This window comes from Trichechus manatus, unplaced genomic scaffold (assembly GCF_000243295.1).
Source record: "Trichechus manatus latirostris isolate Lorelei unplaced genomic scaffold, TriManLat1.0 scaffold00010, whole genome shotgun sequence".
Taxonomy (NCBI): Eukaryota; Metazoa; Chordata; class Mammalia; order Sirenia; family Trichechidae; genus Trichechus; species Trichechus manatus.
Window position 1 is genome coordinate 32,659,306 of NW_004443946.1, and position 25,162 is coordinate 32,684,467.

The 25,162-nt window shown below is 40.4% G+C and overlaps 1 protein-coding gene across 1 annotated transcript in view; it reads left to right on the plus strand.

Annotated features, from left to right (window-relative positions):
- Window positions 1-25,162, plus strand: part of NRXN3 (neurexin 3) — a 1,723,724-nt gene that overhangs the window by 1,512,256 nt on the left and 186,306 nt on the right. Inside the window, exon 22 of the mRNA XM_023726412.1 lies at window positions 15,820-15,991. Within this exon, the coding sequence (XP_023582180.1) occupies window positions 15,820-15,991 (172 nt within the window). The remainder of the gene's footprint in view (window positions 1-15,819; window positions 15,992-25,162) is intronic.

Below are 25,162 nucleotides of genomic sequence, written 5' to 3' on the forward strand. Positions count from 1 at the left end.
AATCAGAAAAGCATCATGCTGCCTACTAAGGAATGTGTCTATGCTTCTAGCTAGCTTTCTAAGATGCTTGCCTCTAGGTATTTTGTAGAAAGCTTCTTGAAGTCAGTACAAAGTAGAGTGGCAAGAAATATATCTGTGTTTGAGGGTATAGGGAACTGTTTTTCTGTATTCTTTCAGATGTGGCTTGAAGGATATTATTAGTTATATTCATCTAACCCCTTATCTCTATCTCTATTACTTTCTTCCCTCCTCTTTAAGTTCACTTTCTTCTGACCTTAGTTCACTCCCTTGAAAGATTCACAGGTATTATTGAGCATGCATATGACTAGTTAGCAAGAGAAGGATAACAGACGACTGCTAAAACATGGATGCTCTCGCATTACTTGGATACTGTCTACCCGGATGGCCTTTGAATCTCTGGGACAGGGTCACGTAGCTCAGAGATGGTGTAAGTGCAGCATGAACCATTGTCTCTCCAAACAGCTAAAGCTCTTCTGCTGGCAGAGAGACGCCTGCAGTAGACACTTGGGAAATAAAAGATTTTATTTATATTTATTTTGAGTCTATAGTTTCTGAATCCCATAAATGTAATTGTGTCATCAGCAAGGAAACATTTGCCTGAGGATGTGGAGGATTCTCCAGGCAAGACAGAAAATATTCTCTAAAGTTTAGCATATTTAAAAACCAAACCGTTTGCTGTCGAGTAGACTCTGACTCATGGCAACCTCATACGTGTCACAGTAGAGCTGTGCTTCACAGGGTTTTCGATGGCTGATTTTTTTAAGGTAGATCACCAGGACTTTCTTCTGTGGTACCTCTTCTGGGTAGACTCGAACTTCCAAACTTTCTGTTAGCAGGCAAGCATGTTAACCATTTGTATCACCCAGGGACTTCTTTCACACGTTTATGAAACTTAAAAACGCTTTCTCTGCATTCGTATATGTTGAGCCAAGGGAGTCTACTTTAATATTCAAAAGTTTTTGTCTTGGTAAAATTAGTTGAATTTTCAGAGAGCAGACCAGCTAGTTGATATTCTAAAATTTTTTATGCCACATATTTCCTATTTTTCCCTTCCATAGCCTGAATTTCATTTTCCTGAAGTAGCTTCAATTTTCTACCCATCTTCCCTTCTTACTTACCACCTCATCTGAATTTACCTAAATATGTCTTCTTACATGCATACTCATATCTAACCCCACTCTCCCCCCCCCCCACTTTTTACCTGGCCCCTCTGAAATAAGGTAGCATTTTCCAGAGCCCTGGTGGCAAAGTGGTTAAGAGCTAGGCTGCTAACCTAAAGGTTGGCAGTTTAAATCCACCAGCCACTCCTTGGAAACTATGGGGCAGTTCAACTCTGTCCTATAGGGTTGCTATGAGTCAGAATCGACTCAATGGCAACAGGTTTGGTTTGGTTAGGTTTTGATTTTCTGTCCTGAAGGAGATGTAATGAATCCTCCTGCCTCCATTCATTCAGGCAATGTATCAAGGACTGACTGTGGACGTCTGTTTGGAAATATTATATGAAAATGGTATTTATTTGTTGTGTCTTATTTTAGGAAACTGAGTGCTTGTTTCACATCTGTCTTTTCTCCACAACTATTTTGTAATGGTAGATCTTTTCACTCTTCCATATGTTTCAAATTGCTGTCACAAACATTGTTTTTTTGTCTCCATCATCATCCAAGAAATTAAGTGATTTCATCCTTTTTTTTATAGATGAGGAAACTGTCCAGCATATTTATGACTTGCTCCAAGCCCTTCATCAAAATGAACAACTTGAACTTATATCTAAGTCTTCTGGCTCCCAGGCTATTGCCCTTTTTACTAAATTGAGTATCCCCAGTTGAGCTCTTGAGGGCTGAATGATGCCAGATATAGTTTTCTACTTTTTGGTGTGCCTAACCAAGTGTCCCAGACAGAGTATATCATCAATAGACACTTAATTTCAAAACTTCCATGACTTGGAGCCCTGGTAGTACAGTGGTTAAGAGCTATGGCTGCTAACCAAAATGTCAGCAGTTCAAATCCACCAACTGTTCCTTGGAAACCTTACGGAGCAGTTCTATTCTGTCGTAGGCTATATAGGGTCACTACGAGTTGGGATCGACTCAGCTGCAACAGGTTTGGTTTTGGTTTTATAACTTGACTCTGATTTAGACAACATCGAATTGTATGAATGTAGGTATTACTGAAAAAGAGCTGTGGGCAAAACCCCTCAATTCAGGAGGTAGTCCTAAAAGACTGTGATGAGGGGGTGGCCTCCCAAAGAGCAGAGCTAGAGCGCTACACTAACTAGCAGTCCCTGCACTGAAGAGTAAAGGAGAATACAGGAAAATGAGAATGAATTTCTTTGCAAGCCCGTCATCTTGGATATTTCAAAGGTCAAAATAGTGTTTAATAGAAACCAAATGGTTCAAGGAACTGGTAATGGGATAGAGCAGTGTTCCACCTCTAGGACTTCAATGTGAATCTAGTCCAAGTAAAGAAGCAGGGTGGATTGAGCCTCTCACCTCCGGGTCCACAGAGCAAACTCTTCTCAGGTTGCACAGGCCTGCTGGCAATTATTCTGAAGACTGCTCGGTAGACTATGTAAAATAAATGAATGGCCATGATCCCATGAGAGGTGACCATGGTCACACTTTCAAACACTTTCCTAAAGCAAAATCATAGCAAAAGTGACAAAGCAGTACATGAACCATGGATGGAGATTTTGCACTCTTCTTTAGAGTGCTGCCTTGCAAATGAATGCAAAATATTTTTATTTTATTTATTTATTTTTTACCCTCACAGTGCTGCTGATCTGACTGGGGAAAAGAGTCATTACATTTAAAAAAAGAAAAAAGGAATACAATAACACAAACAATAGATTTCTTGTTGAATAGGTACTGGAGAGACTGTGGGATGACTGGAGGATGGATCTGGTTAATCAAAGATGGCTCTGGGCAAGCATACGTGTAGAATCATTCTTAGCTCTGTACACCTATGCACACTGGCTAGGGGAAAGGTGAAAATCTGGACGAGCAAAGGAAGTCTCTTTTCTTGATTAGGGAAGGGTACCACATTGAACTTTGAGCTGGACCAGGCCTAGGAGATCTGTCCAGTCTTTAGATCACTTCTGGATTAGGAATCCCTAGTGACCAGTTCCATTCACTGAAGTTCGTGTTGATTCTAGATCATCCTGATGTTTGGTTCACTCTGCAATTTATGATTCCAGAATCTGTGTTAGAGTCACATTCTGCTATATGAGGAAAGGCCCAGGGTTCCACTGATTATGCCAGGGTTGTCCAAGGGCTGGATTAGAACTGGTCTTCAGATGCCTTTTTGTGGACACAAAGGGGCCTAGATTCTCCCGGGCTATCATCAGTTTACTTAAAAAAAGAGAGAGAGAGTCAGAGAAATTAGCTTTGAGCATGTTAAGTTTTGAGGTTTTGTTCAAACACACACACAGTTCTTCATTTCTTTAGTACTATATTTCTTAGCCTTTTGGACATATTCATTTAGCACCTTTATACTAATGGATAAAATCATGGTGCTGCCCAGAAAAAAGAGAGAATGTTTGTGCCCTTTAAATGCCATAACAAAAGTGCCTCTTCATGTCATGTATGGATTCGTTTAAATTCCAAGGATAAATGGTGTATCTAAAACTCTAGCTGACTCACGGGGGCTCAGAGCATGCCATACCAAAGGGGAAAAGTGACATACTGGTTTCTCAGGGGTGGGCTTTCCTTCCGTTTGGCTAAATCATCCTTACTTTACAAATTGGTAGGGATACTGAATTAAGTAAATTAAAGCGAGGAGATATACTCTGTAATTATTCTATCAAAAAGACACTCACAGAGCTTTGAAATAATTCTCAATTCTGATATGGTGAATCCTTTTTCAAAGGCATGAGTCAGCTCCCTGTGACATGTTCACAAGTTTCTGGTTTGGGTCATCTTTAACAATTTTATCTAGAGCCCAGGGAGAAGGCTTTTATTTTCATACATCCGCTTGGGTGTCCAGATAGCCCTCCCATTCAGAGGCTTTTTTAGGAGCCATGGTGACTCAGTGGTCAAAGCTTTCGACTGCTAACGGAGAGGTCTGTGGTTTGAACCCACCAGCCGCTCCACAGGAGAAAGATGTGGCAGTCAGCTTCAGTAAAGATTATAACCTTAGAAACCCCATGGGACAGTTCTACTCTGCCCCAAAGGGCTGCTATGAGTCAGAATCGACTTGGCAACAGGTTTGGATTTTTTTGGGTACAGTCTTTAAGTAGCCCGGGTGGTGTGACGGTCAAGCCTGTGCTGCTAACCTAAAGGTCATGGATTTAAACCCACCAGCAGCTCTGTGGGAGAAAAGACCTGGCAATCTGCTTCCATTAAGATTACAGCCAAGAAAACCCTATGGGGCAGTTCTGCTCTACACTATAGGGTCACTCTGAATTGGAATCAATTCGACTACATACAACAACAACACAGAGGCTTTTACGTAACCATGGAGGCCAGCAGGCCAGCCTTCTGCAGAGGTACTGCAGCTGTTTAAATTGCTCTTGTTTTTCTATCTATTAGTTTTATTATGGTGGTTGGGGCTAAGTCAGAATCAACTTTTTGAGTTAGAAACGCTGATACAATCCAAGAGAGAATGCTGCAGTGATGATAGTTGACAAAGAGGAGAACTGTAAAATATCACCTGGATGAAATGCCTTGCTGCAACATTATCTGCAGGACACACACACAACAGAGCCGCAGCGTGCAGACAGCACTGCTGATATATTAGAGTCTGCTGGCCATTTTGTTTACAATAACTAGGAAAGGAAAAATGAGCCCCTGTTTCAGTATGTTGTCCCAAGATGATGACACCATAGATTCCCCTTGCAGGTAAACCAAGAGAGCTCAGTTAGTCACCATTTATCACTCAAGTGACTCAAGTGTCTTGCAGATGCATTGGAGCCCTGGAGACTGAGATATTCATTGAGTTGCAATGTTATTCTCTTCTCTTATTCCATCTAATATAATAAACTCAAGACCTGGCATGAGAGTGATATATGCTGGCTTTTAGATTCCCGAGCCTTTCACACGTACATGATTCATTCCCACAGAACTAGATAAATTTTCAGAAAGAAATCTCATATCATTATAATTTTAATAACTCTACAACTTTGCTCCATCTCCTACATTACCAAGCTATTCCAAGCTACTATCACTTTTGCCAGAAGCCTCTAATTTATTTTTCTGCATCCACGTCTGCCCAACTTCAAACAGTGTTATGTTGAGTTGATTTTAGTATCGAAATCACCCTCAATGTGATCCCAGATATAATAGTTAATGCCTAATTGGGTGAAGTTTTTCCTATGTTGTTTTGTCATATTAGAAATGTGCTTTATTTACCAGGTAATAATTGAATGAGAAGGTATGGGCTTTCCACTTGACCCTCCCACTCATATTTCAATTATCCTGACTACTTGAACGTAAATTATTAGTCATAAAATGAAAAAAAAAATCATGGTTTGCCTTGACTCGTACAAAGTTCCAGTGCAGGAGTTGGGAAAATTTTTATGTAAAAAATAACCTGATAGTAAATGTGTTCAGGCTTGTAGGCCACATGATTTTTGTCACAACTACAAAGCAACCATAGATAACACGTAAATGAGTAAGTTCAGCTGTGTTCCAATAAAACTTTATTTACAAAAACAGACAACAACCATATTTGGCCCACACCTTGGAGTTTGCTGATGCCTGCTCCAGGCTAATTTGCTTCATCCAAGTTTTGCATACCCATTCCCGAAAGTCGTCATAAAAAACTGCAATAATCAACATTGTATTTTCTGATAACTCCAAGTACTGACTCTCAATTCTCAAACGTGTATACTATTATCTTTTTTTCAGTTAGAAAATGGGACAGAGTTTGGACTGAGAGTTTATCTGTAAAAGTGACTGAAGAATGCCTTACTTACTAAACTAGAAATTCTTGGTTGATGTTTGTTATTCACATAAGTCCATTCATACTGAAACTGCAATGTTAGCACAGTCTCTTAGTTGGAAGATGGTAAACAGCAAAGCCTTATGGAGAAAGGTCTCCTTGCAACCACAGAATGAGTCTTGAAGTATTAGTGGCTATTTGCTGGTTTCTCTTCCACTGATGGTGAGCTGTTAATCCTTGGCCTGGAATCTAGCTCTCAGAGAGGAGTTTCTCCTTTTAGCTCGCTCAGAACTGATCATGCATCTCTGTGGAAAATAAGTAAAAGGTAGCTTGTATGTAGTGAAGGGCCAAGGGACTAAGTTAGAGTTGGTGCTCTCAGCTAATGTCATTGTGCCTGCAGAGATGTAGTGGGAGACTTTCCTAGGGATTGGCAGCAAGGAGTTAGAAGGGAGCAGATAAGGAAAATAGCACAAGACATGCATTTGTATTTTAGGCCTCCCACTTCCTGGCCATGTGACCTTGCCTTTCAGAATTTACATCTGTAAAATGGGCATTTGACCAACACATAGAGTAAGGGTGGAGTCAGAGTCAGAGAGATTATCCAGACATGCTTTCCTTCCTCACCTTGGGTTCTGGGCACTAGACCACAATTCTCCACCAAATATGTAAAAATTCACTCGTGTGTGTGTGTGTGTGTGTGTGTGTGTGTGTGTGTGTGTGTGTATGCATGCTGCACAGAAGGGTTTCTGTGGGGAATGTATTAGATCAGACGTGTGAATATATGGAGTACAGTTTCTGTCATGAAGTAGATGACTTATGGATGTTTGTTGAGTGACTGAGTCTTATGGAGTCCCTAGTGCAGGGTTTCTCAACAGTGGCACTATTAATATTTAGAGCTGGATAATTATTGTGGAAATTGTCCTGTATATTGTTGAGTATATAGTAGCAACCTGGGCCTCTACCCACTCAGTAGAATTGCCCTCCTCCCCCTTTCCCCTGCCCCAGTGTGACAACCAAAAATGTCTCAACACATTGTCAAATATCCTCTGGGAACAAAATCATCCCTGGTTGAGAATCATTGCCCTAATAGTTAAGACATTAATGTTCAGCGGTGAGTCCCAGACTTTAGCCAGGATCTGAATCAACTGGATGGCTTGTGAAGATATGGATTGCAAGGGCCCACCCCAGGGTTTCTGATTCAAAGAATCTGAGGTTAAGCTGGAGAATTTGCATTCTAACAAGTTCTCAGGTGATGCTAATGCTGCTGGTTCAGGAACCACACTTTTGTAAATATGTAGGTAAGATGTAAGATGTTCTGGAACAATGTGTTTCCTAGCTTCAAAAACAATAATGTTGTTACTGTGAGCACAGGGCCTGAGGTCTCTAAGGCCCATCAGGTGGGTGCTCACAGCTGTGGTAGAGATATTGGGTAAAAAGCAAGGCGTTTGTGGGAGGTGTTCGGCCTGTGCTAGACTGCATTCAGCACTGCCCCTCCAGCTGTCACTTGAGCCCTGCCAGGACACTGCTCCAGGTCTTGGCACAACACTGAAGTGCCTGCGGAAATGAACGTTACTTTTCACTTTGCAGTCAAACTTAACTAGCAAGTGAGCCAGTGCGACATCAGGGTCTGTAGTATGAAGTGGGTGTTCAGAGTGGATTTGACGGATGTGACGACTTGTGGCTGGTGACAATTAGAGCGGTGGCTCAGACTTGCATCTTACAGACTTGCACCAGCTGTTTTGTCCTTCCTTGCTTCTCCCCTCCAGGTCAGGGTTCCTGTTGTCCTAAGCTGTCATCCCTGCTCTCATTTTTTTTTTTTTTTCCTTTGCTGGGAGGTAGAGATGGAGCTGTCTTGAGCTATTTATCAGTCTTATCTCTCTTGGCCCTCTGTTAGTATTTCAGACTGTGGATCTAATCCGCTTTAATTGATTGACCTCGAGCAACCAGACGTCAGCGAAACACCTAGCGCAGCGCAGCTACAGCCACAGGGGGAGAGGTGGATATAACCCTGCTGGGTGGGTGCAAAGGTCATTGAGGCTTGTGCAGGTTTAGGAAAATAGAATTAGTTTCCAAGCCATTTAATGTGAATTTTCTAGGGACAACCTATATAGATTCTGGAGTTGACGACCTTGAATGGGAGACAGTCATTTCAAATAGATCAGTGTCCTGCAGGCAGTGTGCAAATGCCTCTCTCTCATTTGTCGCCTGTGATAGCATTTCTCACCCAGTCATCCCAACTAACATCATCACTATTATCACCCACTTTACCTCCACTATTCATATCATTGTAGTATCACCCTCTGTAGAGCACTTTAGAATTTCCTAAGATTTCATTAAGTTCTCTTCGTAAGTACCATTTAGTGCAGTGCAGATATTATTATTGCTATTGTCTTTGCTATTGTTATTCTCATTTTTCATATAGACAGCCTTAGGCTTGAATAGTTAAGGGATCCACTCAAGATCACACATCCAAAAAGCTGCAGGGTCTGCCGTGGTCCTGCCTTCTGACTAATTCTTGAAGGCTTCTCAAACCCAGAACAGTCATTTTCTTCTCCCCAGCCCACTGCCACAACCTTGCTTAAGCTCTCAGGGGAAAGGGACTGGGTTATTGTCATGAGGCAATAATGAAAGCTTGGACTGTCTCCAAGCTTCACAGCTGGGGTTTTGTCAGTTTGGGTGATTCTTGATGGGCTCCATCCCTGTCTTAGACTTCTTCAGGGACAGACCTTACCTCTTACATCTCTGGAGTCCCTTAATAGTGCATGGCTCTACACAAAGAAATTGCACAGTCAGTGCTTATTAACTATCAATGGACTAGTGATCTTCACTGATAAAGAAAGCCTATGATATGTTCTACTAAATTCATGTTTGATCCTAGAGAGCCTCACTGAAATCTCTCAGCCCAAATTATCTAATGAATCAGTAAGGTTGGACCTCATCCTTTCGTAATTTACAGATCGCATTCTACAGTATGATGAAGCTATATGAGTCATTGCTAAAAACTTCGTGAATATATATGAGCAATTACTTACTTTATCCTAGAACATTAAAATCCTGTTTAGTCTCTAGTGACACTGAAATTTATTAATATATTTTTTCTATCAAAATCACACATTCTATAATTAATTCATTTACTTATCTACTAATTTAGCAAACATTTGCTGAGCATATATTAGTATCTATGCATTTGAGATACCTATAATCAAGCAGATTTGGCAGATATAAAGTAAATGAAGTCACGTATGCACCTTGTTGTGTAAGAAACTCAATTGCAACATATAATGCATCCAACTTAAGCATAACATGGATTTTAGAGCCAGACAAGTCCTGGGTTCTAATCTTAAAAATATCTCATATCCATTATGTGAATTCCAATTCTCTGAATTTCTCTGTTTATTATTCTATAAACTCTATAGAGTAACTGTGAGGATTCAAAATTAATTCTATTCAACAATATTTACTGAGTGCCTACTCTGTCTATCAAGGTGGTCAGGACCATGTTCCAGCAACACTCAGTGACATAAAGAAACCAAACTCTATTCTCACTCATGCTGTCTGTTCATTGCAAGTTGGCTTATTGTCATCCTCACTCAAAGGCCTAAGCTGGCAAAGCAAGTACTAATAGGAATTTGCTGGGTGCAGTGGTTGAGAGTAAAAGAGGGAACTCTGGTGGGTCTCACACTGGCAATTAAATGCATGGCTCAGGAAGGACACCCAGTTTATTGGTCAAAACTGGTCTCGTAGCCCTACTCATCACAAGGGGACCCAGAAGTTCTATCTTACCATGAGCCCAGAATGGGGACAACTAGAAACATTTCATAAACAGTGTTAATGATTCCATTATTTACTCCCAACCAGACTTTGAAATGGGTATGGAAGGCCTTGCAGTATCTGGGGCCACAGTAGGCATCATATGAATGTTGTCTGTCTTGTGTTATTGCCTAGCACGGAACTAACACATTCTGTGGGACACCTGGCAGTTAAGATATTGAGAACTGCTTCCATTGCACATCTCCTGGCATATGTTTGAAAGTCCCAGTTCTGTTTCTGTCAGCTGCAATTTTCTAAAACAGCAATGATACATTTTGCCATCTCCGGGGGCACTCTGGAATGAACGAAGAGGTCGTCTACAGGGAGAGCTTTATTCCTCAGGATTTTTTCTTGCCCCTGTGCATTTCTGCTCCTTAAGTCTGACCCTGGTGTTGGTGGCATCTCTTGGGTCACCACCTCAGCAATAACTATAGTATGGCTGATTGAAGATCAGAAGTCTGGAGCTGTACTAATTTGAGAAACCAGGTGGGCGCATAAACAGTCATTATTGATGAAGAATGAATGACTTACTGGCTATTTAAAGACAGCTGTTTTCTCTACTGTTCAGTTTTTTTCCTGAATGCACTTGAGCGTTCCTCGGTAATGTCTTCGATTTACCACTCATCTTTCTTTTTAATATCAAGGGACAATATAGATTGAAGTGATTACCTTAGTAGCAACTTTAGTAGTGATGGGTGTGGAGTTATTAAAATTTATAGCTATGCTGTTTTTGTAGCTACACTTTGCTTGTCCTGGAGAAGCTTATATATACAAGTCACCAAGGAATGTGGAGAGATAGCAACTACTAAACTGTGACAGGCTATCAAGCCTAGGAACACTGTTTAAAAAACTGTTCTGTTTGCTAAAATTTACATTTATTTTCACACTATATCTTGATGACAGTGTCCCCAGAGCCAACCTATCTTTCGCTCATGCCACTGCTTTTAACTACACTAATGAGAGGCAAAAAAACGAGGAAAACCCTCAATCAGATGGATTGACACAGTGGCTGCAACAGTGGACTCAAGCATAAGAACGATTGTGAGGATGGAGCAGGACCAGGCAGTGTTTCGTTCTCTTGTACGTAGGGTTGCTATGAGTCGGAATCAACTCAATGGCACCTGACAACAATGAGAGGCAAGCAATGGAAAAGCAGATTGATGCTTATTGAGGTCCAAAAGCATGTACAGTCCAGTGCCAGGAGGTTTACACATATGTATTCTCCTATAATTCTCACAACAAACTTTGGAGGTAGGAATTACCCTCCATATCCTTTCACCAAGTTGGAGTCAACTCTGACTCACGGCAACCACGTGTGTGTCAGAGTAGAACTGTATTAAATAGGGTTTTCAATGGCTGAATTTATGGAAGTAGATTGCCAGGTCTTTCTTCTGAGGTGCCTCTTAGTGGACTTGAATCTCCAACCCTTCGGTTAGCAGTCCAGTGCATTAACCATTTGCACTACCCAGTGGCAGTTAATGTGCTTGGCTACTAACTGAAAGGTTGGAGATTCAATTCTACCCAGAGGCACCTCAGAAGAAAGACCTTGCAATCTACTGAAAAATCAGCCATTGAAAACCCTATGGAACATAGATTTTTTTAATTGTATGTTAGATGAAAGTTTATAGAGAAAATTGGTTTGTCATTAAACAATTAATACATATACTGTTTTGAGACATTGATTGCCAACCTCTTAACTTGTCAACACTCTCCCCTTCTTGATCTTGGGTTCCCCATTTCCATTCGTCCAACTTTCTTGTCCCCTCCTGCCTTCTCATCCTTGCCCTGGTCTGTTGTGCCCAGTCAGTCTCCTATACATGGTTGAGATATATGTATTATTGTTTGTTTTGTGGGACTGTCTAATCTTTGGCTGAAGGGTGAACCTCAGGAGTGACTTCAGTACGGAGTTAAAGGGTGTCCAGGGGCCATACTCTCGGGGTTTCTCCAGACTCTGTCACACCAGTAAATCTTGTCTTTTTTTGTGAGTTAGAATTTGGTTCTACATTTTTCTCCATCTCTGTCTGGGACCTTCTATTGCGATCCCTGTCAGAGCAGTCGGTGGTGGTAGTCAGGCACCATCTAGTTGTGAAGCACAGTTTTTACTCAGACACACATGGGGTTGCCATAAGTTGGAGCAGAGGCATAACTAAAGTATGGCAGGTGGGGCATGCACCTTGATTGCGGAGCAAGGAGGGGAGCTAATGAGCAGTTTCTGTTGGCCACCCCAGTTTCCATCACCAGCTATGAAAGATCATTCAGCAATTTAAAACTAATTGCAGTAGGCACTATTTTCTGTAGATAGGTCCCTGAGTTGGAGTCAACTCCAGAGCAACTGGTTTCCCTCCACCCATCTCTTTATTGAGGAGAAATCAGAAGTTAAAGAACCTGCCGAGGTCATGCAGGTTTAAGTGCCAGAGGTATTATTTGGACCATGGATGCTGAAATCCATGTTTATCCTGTTGAACCAATTAACTTTTCCAATAATCACAGAGTGTTATATATGGTCTAATGATCGAATGGTTCCTTCTCCCGATCTCATTTATCCTTTATATTTGTATAAAGTTGTATTATTTATAAGGTACTGTCATATTAATCGTATTATTTTATCCTAACAACAGCCCTATGAAGTCTGTAAAGCTTGTATTCTGTACCCATAATAAACATCAAGAAAAAGGTTTAGAAAAGTTAAGTAACTTGCCCAACGTCAGTCAGGGCTGACTCCAAAGCAAATGCTTTATCTTTCACATTTTCTCTTTTCTGGACACAGGAACCAGCAGAGTTTATTTTCTTGGCAGCTGAGCATAATAGATTCTAGCCCAGGCAACTGTATGTGTACTTGCCACAAGGCTTCCCTGACTTGTAATGAACTCAAACAAAGCAGTTACCCACAGATTATAACGCCATTGTGGTCCCATGACAAATGACAAGGAGGTTTCAGTAATGAAATCTTATTACTGCAAGTAGTAAGACCACATTGAGGTCTACCACAACCATATTTACCACTGCGGGGAAACACAAAACGAAGCATCTGGGTTAGGGTCTCCACTAATGTCAGCAGCATGCTAGCAGGATTAAGAAGATCTCTTTGTAACAGCGATTGCAATGCCAAATGTGTGGTGCCTAAGATAAGGACCAAATATTTATTCTGGCAGAGATTAAATCTTTTCTTTTCCTGAATCTATTATGGATCTTGCAGAAAATCTGCCCAAGAATATACCTGACTGATCAGACAACTCACTGAACTAGAACTGTACTTTGCCACTACTGTAGCTGAAAAGCTGTAGAGGGTTGGTTTAAAGGTCTCCTCTGTCCCCCCAAACTGTTCTCCCTTCATGATTAATTAGTGACTCAGAAATGAATTGAATCACAGGCAGTCTTTTCCAGGCCTCCAGGAGTTATATGGTGGTTTCTCATTGAAGAACCAAGGGGCAGTAAACAACCGACAACTGTGGGTGGGCAGAGGCGTAACGGTGTCTGCAGTCATGGTTTCTGAACTCTTCCAGTCCTTTCATTCTGCTAAACAGGTAATGACTCAGGTTATCATAGCCTTGCTTATTTAGCCATGAGGGTGATTGGGTACAAATACACAAACACACACACATATATAATCTTTGGAAATGAGTGCCAACTCTTTCAGTAAGAGTCATGCCATTTCTGAATTCCCATAGAATCAAGGAGAAAGAATAAAATGAATCAGAATAATGTTAATTGTGGGCATGAAAGATGCAAAAAGAACCTGTTACCAGGTTCATTTATCCATGCATCCTATTTTAATGCTAGGTATTTTGTTTAGTGCTAGAGATTTAGAGATGAAAAAAACCAAACCAAGCCAAACCAAACCAAACTGAGAATAGAGAGGTCACAAGAAATGGATTTAAGAAAGCATGAGTTTGTTTAGTCACCATTTAGGAAGGTGCCAGACTCACTTTACCAGAGAACAGAATGTGGAAATGGCAGACATAATTTTACATCACACACTATCAGGGCACACAGGAAACTACATCTGCCTTGTATCTCAACATTCCTGGACGGTGAAACTCCCTTCTAAGATCAAGACACTGAGTCTGGGTCTTTTCTTTTAGCGAGCCCAAGATGCACTCACATACTAAAGGATAATTGTCAAGTTGAGGAAAACCTGCCTTATGGGAAAATAAGTGCACCAAACTGTATGAAAACCAGTGCCTAAAACCTCACCGAAAATCTTAATTTGTTTGATGTTAATCACAGATAGTTACATAGATAGACAGACAGACAGATAGATAGCTGCCATCCAGTAGGCTCCAACTATGGTGATGTTAAATACAACAGAACAAACTCAGTCCTGTGTCATTCTCAGGATCACTGGCATATTCAAGTTCATCCTTGCAGCTATTGTGCCAATCCAGCTCATTGAAGGTCTCCCTTGCCCTTGCTGGCCCTCTACTTCACCAAAAATGATGTCTTCCATCAGTGATCAATCCCTCCTGAGAATGCATCCAAAGCAAGTGACCTGAACAATGGTCTGTTATGATCAGTAAAAATTTAATTGGATAATTTTGGGAAGTGCATTTCCAGGCCTTTCTTCCTAGTCTGTCTTAGTCTGAAAGATCTACTGAAACCTGTCCACAATGGGTGACTCTGCTGGTACTTGAAATACTGGTGGCATATCTTTCAGTATTACAGTAACACACAAGCTACCACAGTATAGGTGGTGGGACAGATAAGTGGTAGGACTTTAAATCATATTAGGTGCTTAATAAATGTCTGTATATTGAATGAAAAAAAAGAATGAATGAATAAAATAAATGACTGAATCTGAGATTCAGAAAAATCTTTCCTAGATCTTAGTTTATTTAGATTCTTCACTTCTTCTTTCTCTTCCTCTTCATTGTTCTTCTTGTCTTCTCCTTCTTGAATACAGAAATGGATAAAAGAGGCTATATAAACATATACTGGGACTCAGTCTTATAGAATATCAGAATTACAACTAAATTTTATTATACTTGAATTCCCACCCTATTGTTTAGTCAATAAGTCAGAAAATTAGAGAGATTCAGGAAGATGTCTCTTGTCTCTACCTGCCCGTTCCTCCCAATACCCTGCAGTGCAGTGATGCCTTTCTAAGAGGTTGAGAGAGGCTGATTATATCTGATCAGTAATATTAATTTCATTTTATGTCTCACTGTGAATGTTAATTTTGGGTCTTAATGGTAACAAATTATTAGGGAAGGAGAGCAGTAAGAGTTTTCATAGGATTACTATTTGTGCTTCAGTGCTTCCTGGTGATTCCCAGGAGGTGGATGCTATCATTACCTTCACCTTTACCACCACTGTCACCATCATCATAATCATCATCTTCACTGACATAGCTACTCTTCTGGAATTAACTGTGTTTCCCCTTCCCACAAATCTTTGGAAGCCACAGAGGTTCTCTTCTGCTGTGTGACACAAATCTACAGCAGTGAATATTGCATCCCTCTTTAGATTAGTCTAAGAAGTAAGTATGGGAAGAGTAACAGACATCTGACTCTGGAAACCCCAGCTTTATCTCAGTGACTTCCACTCAAGATGCCTCTTCTGTGTGGTTCGTACCTGCAGAAAGTATCATCAGGAGTTGCTCTAGAATGCTAGTTACTCTGCCGTTAGCTCCTAATCATCTATAACCATAAGCTCATATCTGTAACTCCCCTTGGCCTTGACTGGTCCAAAATGTGTGGGCGTGCTCACATTTCCTCTTTCATCCTAAATCGTACTTGGGAAGAGATCTAGGGTCCAGTGTCTTATAAGCCTCTGCTAGAAAACAGTCGTAATTCTTCTCACAGAAAATAACTTCTCAGTGTCACTGTCTAGCAGTTAGGTAGTTCTGTGGTCCCAGCCTTGATATCTGTTGAGGGCAATCGAATGATGTAACCTGTGTAATACAGCCTGTGAGAGCAATTTGGGTAGCTTTGTGCCATTGGTTTTTATGTGCAAGATAAAAGCCCTTGGAGAAATGTAGGACACTCTTATTAACTTCATGCCGACAGCTCCCTCTGGGCACCTAGAGGTTTGTTTCTTGTTGGAGTATCAGCTTTAAAGGGAGAAAACCTTGTTGTTGGTGCTAACCATGCTTTCTGTGTTTCTTTATTATAGGAACAGGGGAAAATTGGAGTTGTCTTCAATATTGGCACAGTTGACATCTCCATCAAAGAAGACAGAACACCAGTAAATGACGGTAAATACCACGTGGTGCGCTTCACCAGGAATGGCGGCAATGCTACACTTCAGGTGGACAACTGGCCAGTGAATGAGCATTATCCCACAGGTACATGTTTTACTCTCAATGACCGTACTCTCATTCACTCTTCCATTCACTTTTAAATGGAAATTTTTCTCATGAATGTCACCAAGTCATAAAACATTGAATATTAAGCACACATTCATGGTTTTTTTATGTGAGAGGTTATTTCTTTAGGACACAATCCAGTGTAGGGAGCTTCTGGAGACTTACTAACTATGCATGGACACTTTTTATCAACTTGACTAATACTGCCTGACTGGTTCATACCAAAGGCAGGGACTGTGGGTTTTCTAGGGCACTGTGGAATGATGAGAAATTGAGGGTAGGGACACTTTCTCTATCGTGAGCTATTGTGAATAATCACGAGAAAATCAATTTGGGATCTGGACTTCATGGTGCCATTTAGTGGGGTATGGTTGAAGGCACAATTGGCCAGAGAAGACAGAGAGACTGTGAAAGGAGGTTCACTAAACCTGAACTGATGAGCACCAAGTCACACTAACGAGAGAAAAACGAAGGGTGGAATTTCACTCATTTTGTTGACTTTTTCCATGTTTTTCTCTCACTTACGTTAAGCCTGAATTGGTGTTCAGATATGAGTCCTAGTAGGTGTTTTAATAGCAAGCATCCTGGCATGGGAAGGAGAGGGGTTAATAATCTGTTTCAATTTTACAGTCAAGGAACATTCACCAGCAAACTCCGAGAGCCAGATGGTCAATCAAGGGCAATGGGAGAAAGGTTGACTTCTTTAAAAGAGATCACTTAAATATGCCCTTAGCTTTCCCTCTTATCTCTCACTTCTCCCAGGAAAGGAGTCCTGGACCCTAATAATAAGAGTGCCAGGAATGGAAGAGGAAACATTTTAGCCAAGATCTTTCTCCACTGTTGCATTGCCACCCAATGGATGCAAAAAATCGAACTTTTCACTCATCTGAGCAGGATGCCGCATCTAATTCCCTGTCCCCTACACTCCTAACTCCCCACAATTATCCCACCTTTTTCCTCCCAGTTTCTTTACAGTGAGATAGGTACAGTGATGGGGAAGCCTATTTCCAGAAGTTTAAGAACCATTTAGCTATTATACTTGAGAGAAATGCACCAAGTAAATTACCTATTTGTGGCCCAAGATTGTTGAATGACTTGAAGGCTCTGATTGTGATTTCATGCTTAACTCAGCATTAATATTCTTTAAAAGGCAAGCAAAAGCACCTGTGATGCTGGGTTTTTCCCTAACAGCTGGAGTCTCCCAATCCCTGGTTTAAGAATTGCTAGGTATCTACAAACAGCATTCAAGGCCCCCAAGGTAATGAAGCAAAAGCTCCACCAACTCATTCATCTAACCATCTCAGTTTCCAGATTGCACAGCCATTGCTCTGGCTCTTTTATCAAACTCTTAACACTTCTTAGATTAAGGCACACAAACGTCCTTATGAAGCTACATTTGAGCCTTTGAAAAGAGCCAGAGGTGTCAACAGCAACTATGAATTCTTATCCTCATCCAAATTCAGCAGACGCTAATAGACCTAATTTTTAAATGCTTCGTATGTAAACCCTGGAGGGGGTAGGGATCAAAATAGCGCAAGATACTAGAAGCCGTTCATTTACTCATAGGAAAAATCAATCTCTCTCCATGAATATTTTCACTGGCCCTGCTAGTGTTGTGTTTCTATTAGGAATTTCGAAGATCCTGCCTGAGCCAATTTAGAATCCATGAGTTTACTGCCAGCATTGAGACAACTCTTTGCTGGTCGCTTTAAAGCCACGGATATGTAAGAAAACCAATGACCCTTGCTGTGTGTGTATTTCTTTGTGTCTTTAGTTCCAAATTATGGCTTGTTTTCTATGTGTTTTCAAAACAGACGAAGCCTTTCTTTAATAGCATTGCTGCCCCCGAAAACTATTATTATCACTGGTAACTGTTATTTGGTAATAATACAGGTTATTACTACAGACCATGATACTGTACAGCAGTTATAAGTATGGGCTTTGGAGTCAACTGACTGGGATTGGAATCCTGGTTTCATTAGCTGGATTAAGACCTTGAAATGCCCTAAGCACTGAAATACTTGGTGCCTTTCCCCACATATGTTCAAAATATAACAACACTAAACCATAAAATATGTGCAAGAATTTCTAATAGTTCTGATTTTTCTCCTCTGATGATAACTTCAAGGCTATAAAAATACATCAAATTCTTCACTCACAAATTCTCTCTGCTTTGCTGGTTCTCTAAGTAAGTGCTTACTCTTCCTATTGGGTGATCCAGTTTCAAACTTCAGGCAAGTTATTTAACCTCCCTGAACCTCTGTTTCCTCCTCTGTAAACCAGGGTAATGGTAAGACTTACTTTACAGGGTTAATGTGAAGATGAAGTGAATAGACTGCATGTAAAATGCTCAGCATACTGCCAGGCCAATCAAGTCAATACTCAATGCGTGTTAGCTATGATGATTGCCAAACATTAGGATAGCATTCTTAATTGTGACATATCCACTTTTACAATTACTTCATTTTGAGTTCTGTAAGTAGCCTGTAAGTTGAGTAGAGTGGATAGTTTTATTCTCCTTTTCAAATTGGAAAAAAAAAAAAAAAAGACCAACGGAGATTTTCTGTCTTTTCTAAGGTCATACAATACATGAAGGGCAGAGTGAGGACCAGATTCTTCTGTTCCCTGCTGGGTGCAGTTTCCACTAATTCTCCCCAAACAAACTGGGGGATGTTTTGAAAAATGCCTAGATAGAAATGAACATCTTTCTTTTTGTGTCATCTTAAATTAATTCCTTCCTGTAAAGAAGTGTCATGTTTTAAAGGTGAATTCCAATTACCACCCAAAATTGATTGTTGTGAGATGTGAAGTCAAAAATCCTCTTTTAAAAAAAGAAAAGTTATTACAAATGAGTACAAGCTGTCCTCCTCACCCCAATGGTGAGGTGCTTAAATGGGCAATTGAAAGCATATTGAGTATTAAAAGAAGGCACCATCTTTCTTTATTGGAAAGTGGTATACTATACTAGATGGACTTTAACATTTGAGTTTTGCATTCCAAGACTTCCCAGGACTCAGCTTTGTGTCCTTGGATACTTTCTCTCCCACCTGCTTCCCTGTACTATGGAAACGATCCATGCATCTAAATTTAAAGCATCATTAGAGCAATTTGCCAATGTTTATTTTAAACCATAAATATCAAAATACCCCCCGTATCTGGGTGTCAAAGAACAAAGCGACCTGGCCGGGCAGTCTTGACAGTTTCTGCAAAAGTGATGTATTCTCGTTTTTCCAAGCTAGTCTGTTTTATTGCTAATGCTAAGTATAGAAGCAATCAAGAGGAATTCTGTCATGTTATTTGTCTATTGCTAATGTTTAAATGGTAAAGAAATATAGATTAGCTTCTACAGAATCTTCCCCTTAAATTTTCTCATTCTGAGGACATGCCCTCAGGAAATTGGTTCTGCTCGCCAAGACACTGTGCACCAGGACAAATGAGTTAACTCCAGGATCTTCTCATGGGCATTTATAGGATTTTGTGTGGCTTTACGGGAACATCCCACCATGAAATATTTAGAAACCAATTGGGCACAGGGTGTGTAGCATTGGATCTTCGTGAATCAAGAAGGATCCAAAATGAAAATAGTTCCATAGCAATTGGAATCTTACACTACTTAATTCTTGGAGATAGAACTCAAAAGCAACTTCTTCCTTTGAACCTGAAAATAGAAAGTCTGAGGAACAGGAGAGGGAAATAAAAGAAGAGTCAGCCCAGAGCTATCATCCAGGCAGTGACAAATGTTCTTTATAAAGCCTCTGCTTGCTGCCTCAACACAATGCAGTGGTGGCGACAAGGGAGGGGAGGTGAAAGGTGAATTGAACATGAGACATTACTTTTAGCCCACAGCTCCAGGCCCCCTGGGATGCTGAGCTGACTGGAATTGTTAGAGATCTGCTTCTGCTGTGGGTGGGTGGCTGGTTGTATTGCCAGGGCTGTTAGAACCCTGAACATGGCGCAGGAAGGGGCTTTTCAGGTCAGAGCCTGGCCTTTCTTGGAAATGAAGACTGATAAGCAACTCTCTTGTGCAGGACTCCTCATCTTCCCACCCCGGATGGTGCTGAGGAGAGCAGGGTCTTATTTTATTTTATTTTTTTGATATTGAATACCAAGTCAGTCGATGTTCTCTTAGTTGGAAAGCTCTTCCTCACAGTCAATACAATGACCACTGATGATGACTGATGCTTAAATCTTGTTCAACCACCCAACTCACAACATAAAAAGGATCTAGAAGTGACTACCCTGCAAGTACACTAAATTAGAAAACCGTTATTTTATATTTCAGTGTGTCAAATTCTACAGAGACTCATCTTCATAGAATGTTTATAAAATGTAAAAACATTGCTTCAGGGCTTATTGATGCTCGAAGTGCCTCCATAGACATTACTACAATTGAGCTTCTCTCCACTTATCACAAGACTGCACTTGGTATTATTATCACCACTATTCCCATTTTAAAGTTACATTATTGAGGCTTTGAGAGGCTCTATAACTTAGCTAGAATCACACAGCTTATGTGGCAGAGCAAGATTTCTATTCTGAATCTCAGATTGCACTTCTTCAAACTTTCTACTCATTTTCCTATTTCCCAGAGTCATGATTTTACTGAAACTGGTAGTAATTTTATTTTATTCTGTAAAAAGGAGTCTCAGATAGAAGATCCTGACTGGACTTGTTCAGTTAGCAGTGTTTCTCAACCTTGGCACTAGTGACATTTTGGGCTGGATAATTCTTTACTGTGTTTGTAGAGGGGGCAGGGTTGCATGTATTGTAGGATGTTTAGCAGCCTCTCTGGCCTCTGTGGACTAGATGCCAGTAGCCTGTCTCTCTCTACGCATTGCCAAATGTCCTTTTGGGGGTAGGGGACAGAATAGCTATCTGTGGAGAAACACTGAGTTAAAGAAAGTCTCCAACATATTCAAATTATCGTAGCCCTTTCCTAGTTTAGACAGTATTCATGGGGCTAAGAGATGGTTTTCTGTTATTGTCCACCTCTCAGCCTATATTATCAAAACTTCGAAGGCTTAAAAACCAATCTATGTACTTGACATGAAGCTGAAATTTCTCAGGTTTTGGGTTTTCATGAATTCGTAGCCAGAAGGTTTTCTTTCCATCTTTGCCTGCAAATATTTGAGGTCTTGCCAGATTTCAAGCACACATTAAAACAAGCCTCATCTACCTGCTCCTTCGTTTGTTCAGGACCAGCTTAGCTTTCAGTTCTCTGCGGGGGTGGGGGTGGGGAGAACATAGAAAGGGAAGTCCTGCAAAGGGAATAAAGAACATAAATATAATCAAGACGGAAAAGCCACGTTTGAATAAGGTTTCAAGACCACAGAGAAGCAATGACAACTAGAGTGAGGCTCACGTAATGAAATGTGTTTGAACATTTCTAGGCGCATTTTAAAACCATCTGATAAATAAGCTCTTCAAACACTCGCATCACAAAATGTATCAATTAATCAATCAAACAAGTGCATCCTGAAACCCTTGCATTACTAAATAGTTACTTTTCAATTTGTCAGGAATAAATCAGGATCCACAAACAGGCGAGTTTCTATTTCCAAGGGACTTTCATCTTGCAGGGATTAGTTTTTGGTGAAAACTTATTTAAAAAATATTTTCCAATAAACATTTTTGTGTAAAGCAATGGTCTGCAACCTGGCTGCACATGAGGACCACCTGGGAGCTTTCAAGAAACTAAATCCACTATCGGTGCTCAGGCTCCAGTCCCAGGTGGTCTCATTTAACTGATCTGGGTGTGGTCCTTGCACCAGCAGCATCGGCATTACCTGGGTGCTTGGTAAAAATACAGAGTCTTGGGCCCACCCCAGGCTTGCTGAATCAGAATCTGCATTTTCATAAGATCACCAGGTGACTTGTGTGTACGCTGAAGTGTGAGAAGCCCTGTCTAAGCATCAGTGCTTTCTAAAAGCCACCAAAGTGATTCTACATGCAGCTAGGTTTGAGAAGCACTGGTATTTAGAAAGCTAAAACTGTCTCCTTTATTTCTTTCAGATTGTCTACCGGTGCTGATCAGTAAGGTTTACCCACTAGCCACTTGTGGCAATCGAGCTTAAAATGTGACTGGTGCAACTATGGCACTAAATTTGTAGTGTTATTGTGCAATTATTATGCCCCAGGCATTGAAGGATTAAGTATATTTCTTCATTCAATCCTTACGCCAACAATATGTTGGCATCAACCATGTTGCAGACAAACTCATCCAGAGGGTGATGGCTGCCACTGAAGAGCGTTGACATACTTCCCACTCCCCTCGCTTCAAATGCAATAGCGCACTTAGCATTGCAACAGCCATGTGAGGTCAGTGTTGGTCTTATTCCCATTTTACAGCTAAGGAACTGATCCAGAGAGGTTAGATATACCCTGTGGGCCCCACTGTAGATAGGAGAATTAGTTTTCCAACCCGGGACCTCCTGACTTGAGCGCCCTTGTTTGATTCCCTGGCTGGGATGCTTGCATACCCTAGGAATTCTGGCCCTAACCCAAGTCGAGATATTTTAGAAATTTTGTCTCAAGTTAGACTCCCAATTTCTGATAGAAGTCTAGAACCCAACATTTCCCTTGGCACTGGGGACATTTGCCTTTGTCCACCCGACTTTGTAGGCCATTTGGGGCTTTCGTGGTCTCTTTCCTTTTAGGAGCCTGTTTTTTCCTTCTAGCACCATATGTAAGCAGAGGAGAGGAGCTTTATTAAACGAAAGCCTGTTTTACTGTTTAATGGTCTAACTTGGGGGATGGGAGAGCGGTGAGGAGGTGCTTAGTTTTTGTTTTTTGTTTTTTCCTTCTTTATATTTTGTTTTATCAGGCAAACCTCCTTTCTCCTCTGTGAATTCCCAGCCACAAGATAAATAGCCTGTATCTTACAAGTTAAATACAATTACTGCTATCAAACCTAGGGCCTTTCTCTCCCTCTAAATCTCTTGGAAGCTGATAAGGGCTTCTGGCTAATCCTAAAATTAAACACAACCACCCAGAAGACAGCAAAAAAGAAAAAAACAGACAGCTATATATAATATATTGAATAGAGGGAGTGGGAACACAAGTACACATGGATACTCATCCCTGAGACATTAAGCTGACATATGACTCAAGGTTATTTGTAAAGGAATTAAATAACACACATTGGAACTTGTTATAATGATGAAGATTTACATCAGATAATATGGTAGCAGTTATACTGACTAAAGATATTATTTATCCAGAATTTGTGACCAGAGCAATGTTTTTGGTCTAGGGAGTTATTGAGGAAAAGAATAGTTTTGCTGGAAGCTTCTGTAGGACTTTATAAGAAGTTCACCTTAGTCTTTGGTCCTGGTTTATGCTTTCCTCATCTTTGGTAGACTATCTTGGGATTTAAAGGGGAAGGTGAACTTTTACAAATTAAAAGGCATATATTAATTCTTTATTTAGCTGTAAGTTAAATATTATAAATATTATAGTCTAGGGACTCAGTGAAATGAGTAATAAGAAATTTGATGGTCACTTCTAGGTGCTATATAACTAGGAATTTAATGAATAGGATGATATCTTAATTTCCATGAATAATAATAATTAAAAAAAAAAAAAAAACCCGTTGCAGTCGAGTAGATTCTGACTAATAGCAACCCTATAGGACAGAGTAGAACTGCCCCATAGAGTTTCCAAGGAGTGCCTTGTGGATTTGAACTGCCGACCTTTTGGTTAGCAGCCATAGCACTTAACCACTACGCCACCAGGGTGTACTTAAACTAAATTCTTGGAATAATATTTTTAAGATTAGAAATATGATGCTGCCACATTTTATGTGATTTTTAAATTATACTTATTTAAAATAGTGTGATGTAAAAATATAAATAACATCACACTCTATTCAAGACATTTGAAATAACACAAATTCTTCCAAATTTAAAAAAAATTATCAAAAATTGCATAATTTCAAAGCTGTGGACTAAGTAAATTTTATACATACACAGACACAGACACACACACACACATATATATATATATATTTACCTTATTGCCACAGAGAAGCTCCAGTTGAGGAAGTTAATGAAAATTCCGTCCTGCAGAATTTGTCTTTAATTATGAAAATCTAGAATTATTGTACCAACCATAAAATGCAATCACCCATACTGTTTTCCTTCTGCCCTACATTGGATGAACACCAAGTGTCCTAACACCGGAACAAGAACGTAGCTTTATTTATTGGAAAAGTTTCCGAGTTTCAGTGTCCTTGATTTCAGTTTTGCACAAGGTTGCAGTATTCCTCTAGTTATTAAAAGTCCACAAAACAAAAACAAAAAACATTGAGCTTCTTGGGGATACCAAAAAATAGGTGGTACACAAATATCCAATAGTAATAATATATAGTAACATATAGTATGTCATTTGTAATTGTATAAAGCACAGAGGGTAAGGAAAGGCGCTCTGTACTGTAAATCACTCAATCGATTGTAATCATAGTGCAGCTCATCTCAAAGGGATAAAGACCTTCCACTCTTACCAAAATCCCTGTCAATAGCCCAGCAGGCTGAAGGGGAGGGGAAGGAGGGTCAGAGGAGGAAGGAGGGAATGAGTCAAGGACAAAGAGGCACTCTAAATCTTTAATTCCTGAGGTTAGTATGGACTGGATTAGATTTCCAGTGATATGGTTTGCAGCATGAGATACATTTCGTTTTCACACAGTCCTTTTACAGCCTCTCAGTGAGTCCCTTATGCTCTCTCTTGGCCTGGATGGAGGAGTTTGACAAATGTCAGTGGTAGATATAAGGAGCCTGGTGGCATAATGGTTAATGGTGGTGCAGCTGCTAACTGATAGGTTAGCTTTAGGAACCCACCCAGTGGATCTGTGGGAGAGAGACCTGGAGATCCACTCCTGTAAAGATTAAAGCTCAGAAAACCCTATGTGGCAGTTCTTCTCTGTCACATGAGGTCGCTCTGAGTGAAAATCAACTGGATGGCACCTCACAACGACAAATGGTAGATACAGGATTGCCTAAGAAGACTTTGTGACTAGGTGCATAGATAGAAAAAGACAGTTCAGTGGAACTCATATGCTGAAGGATCTGTCACGACAAATGATAGAAATAAGTTGATGTCAGGCCAGGAAGAAAACATATATATATATATATATATATATATATATATATATAT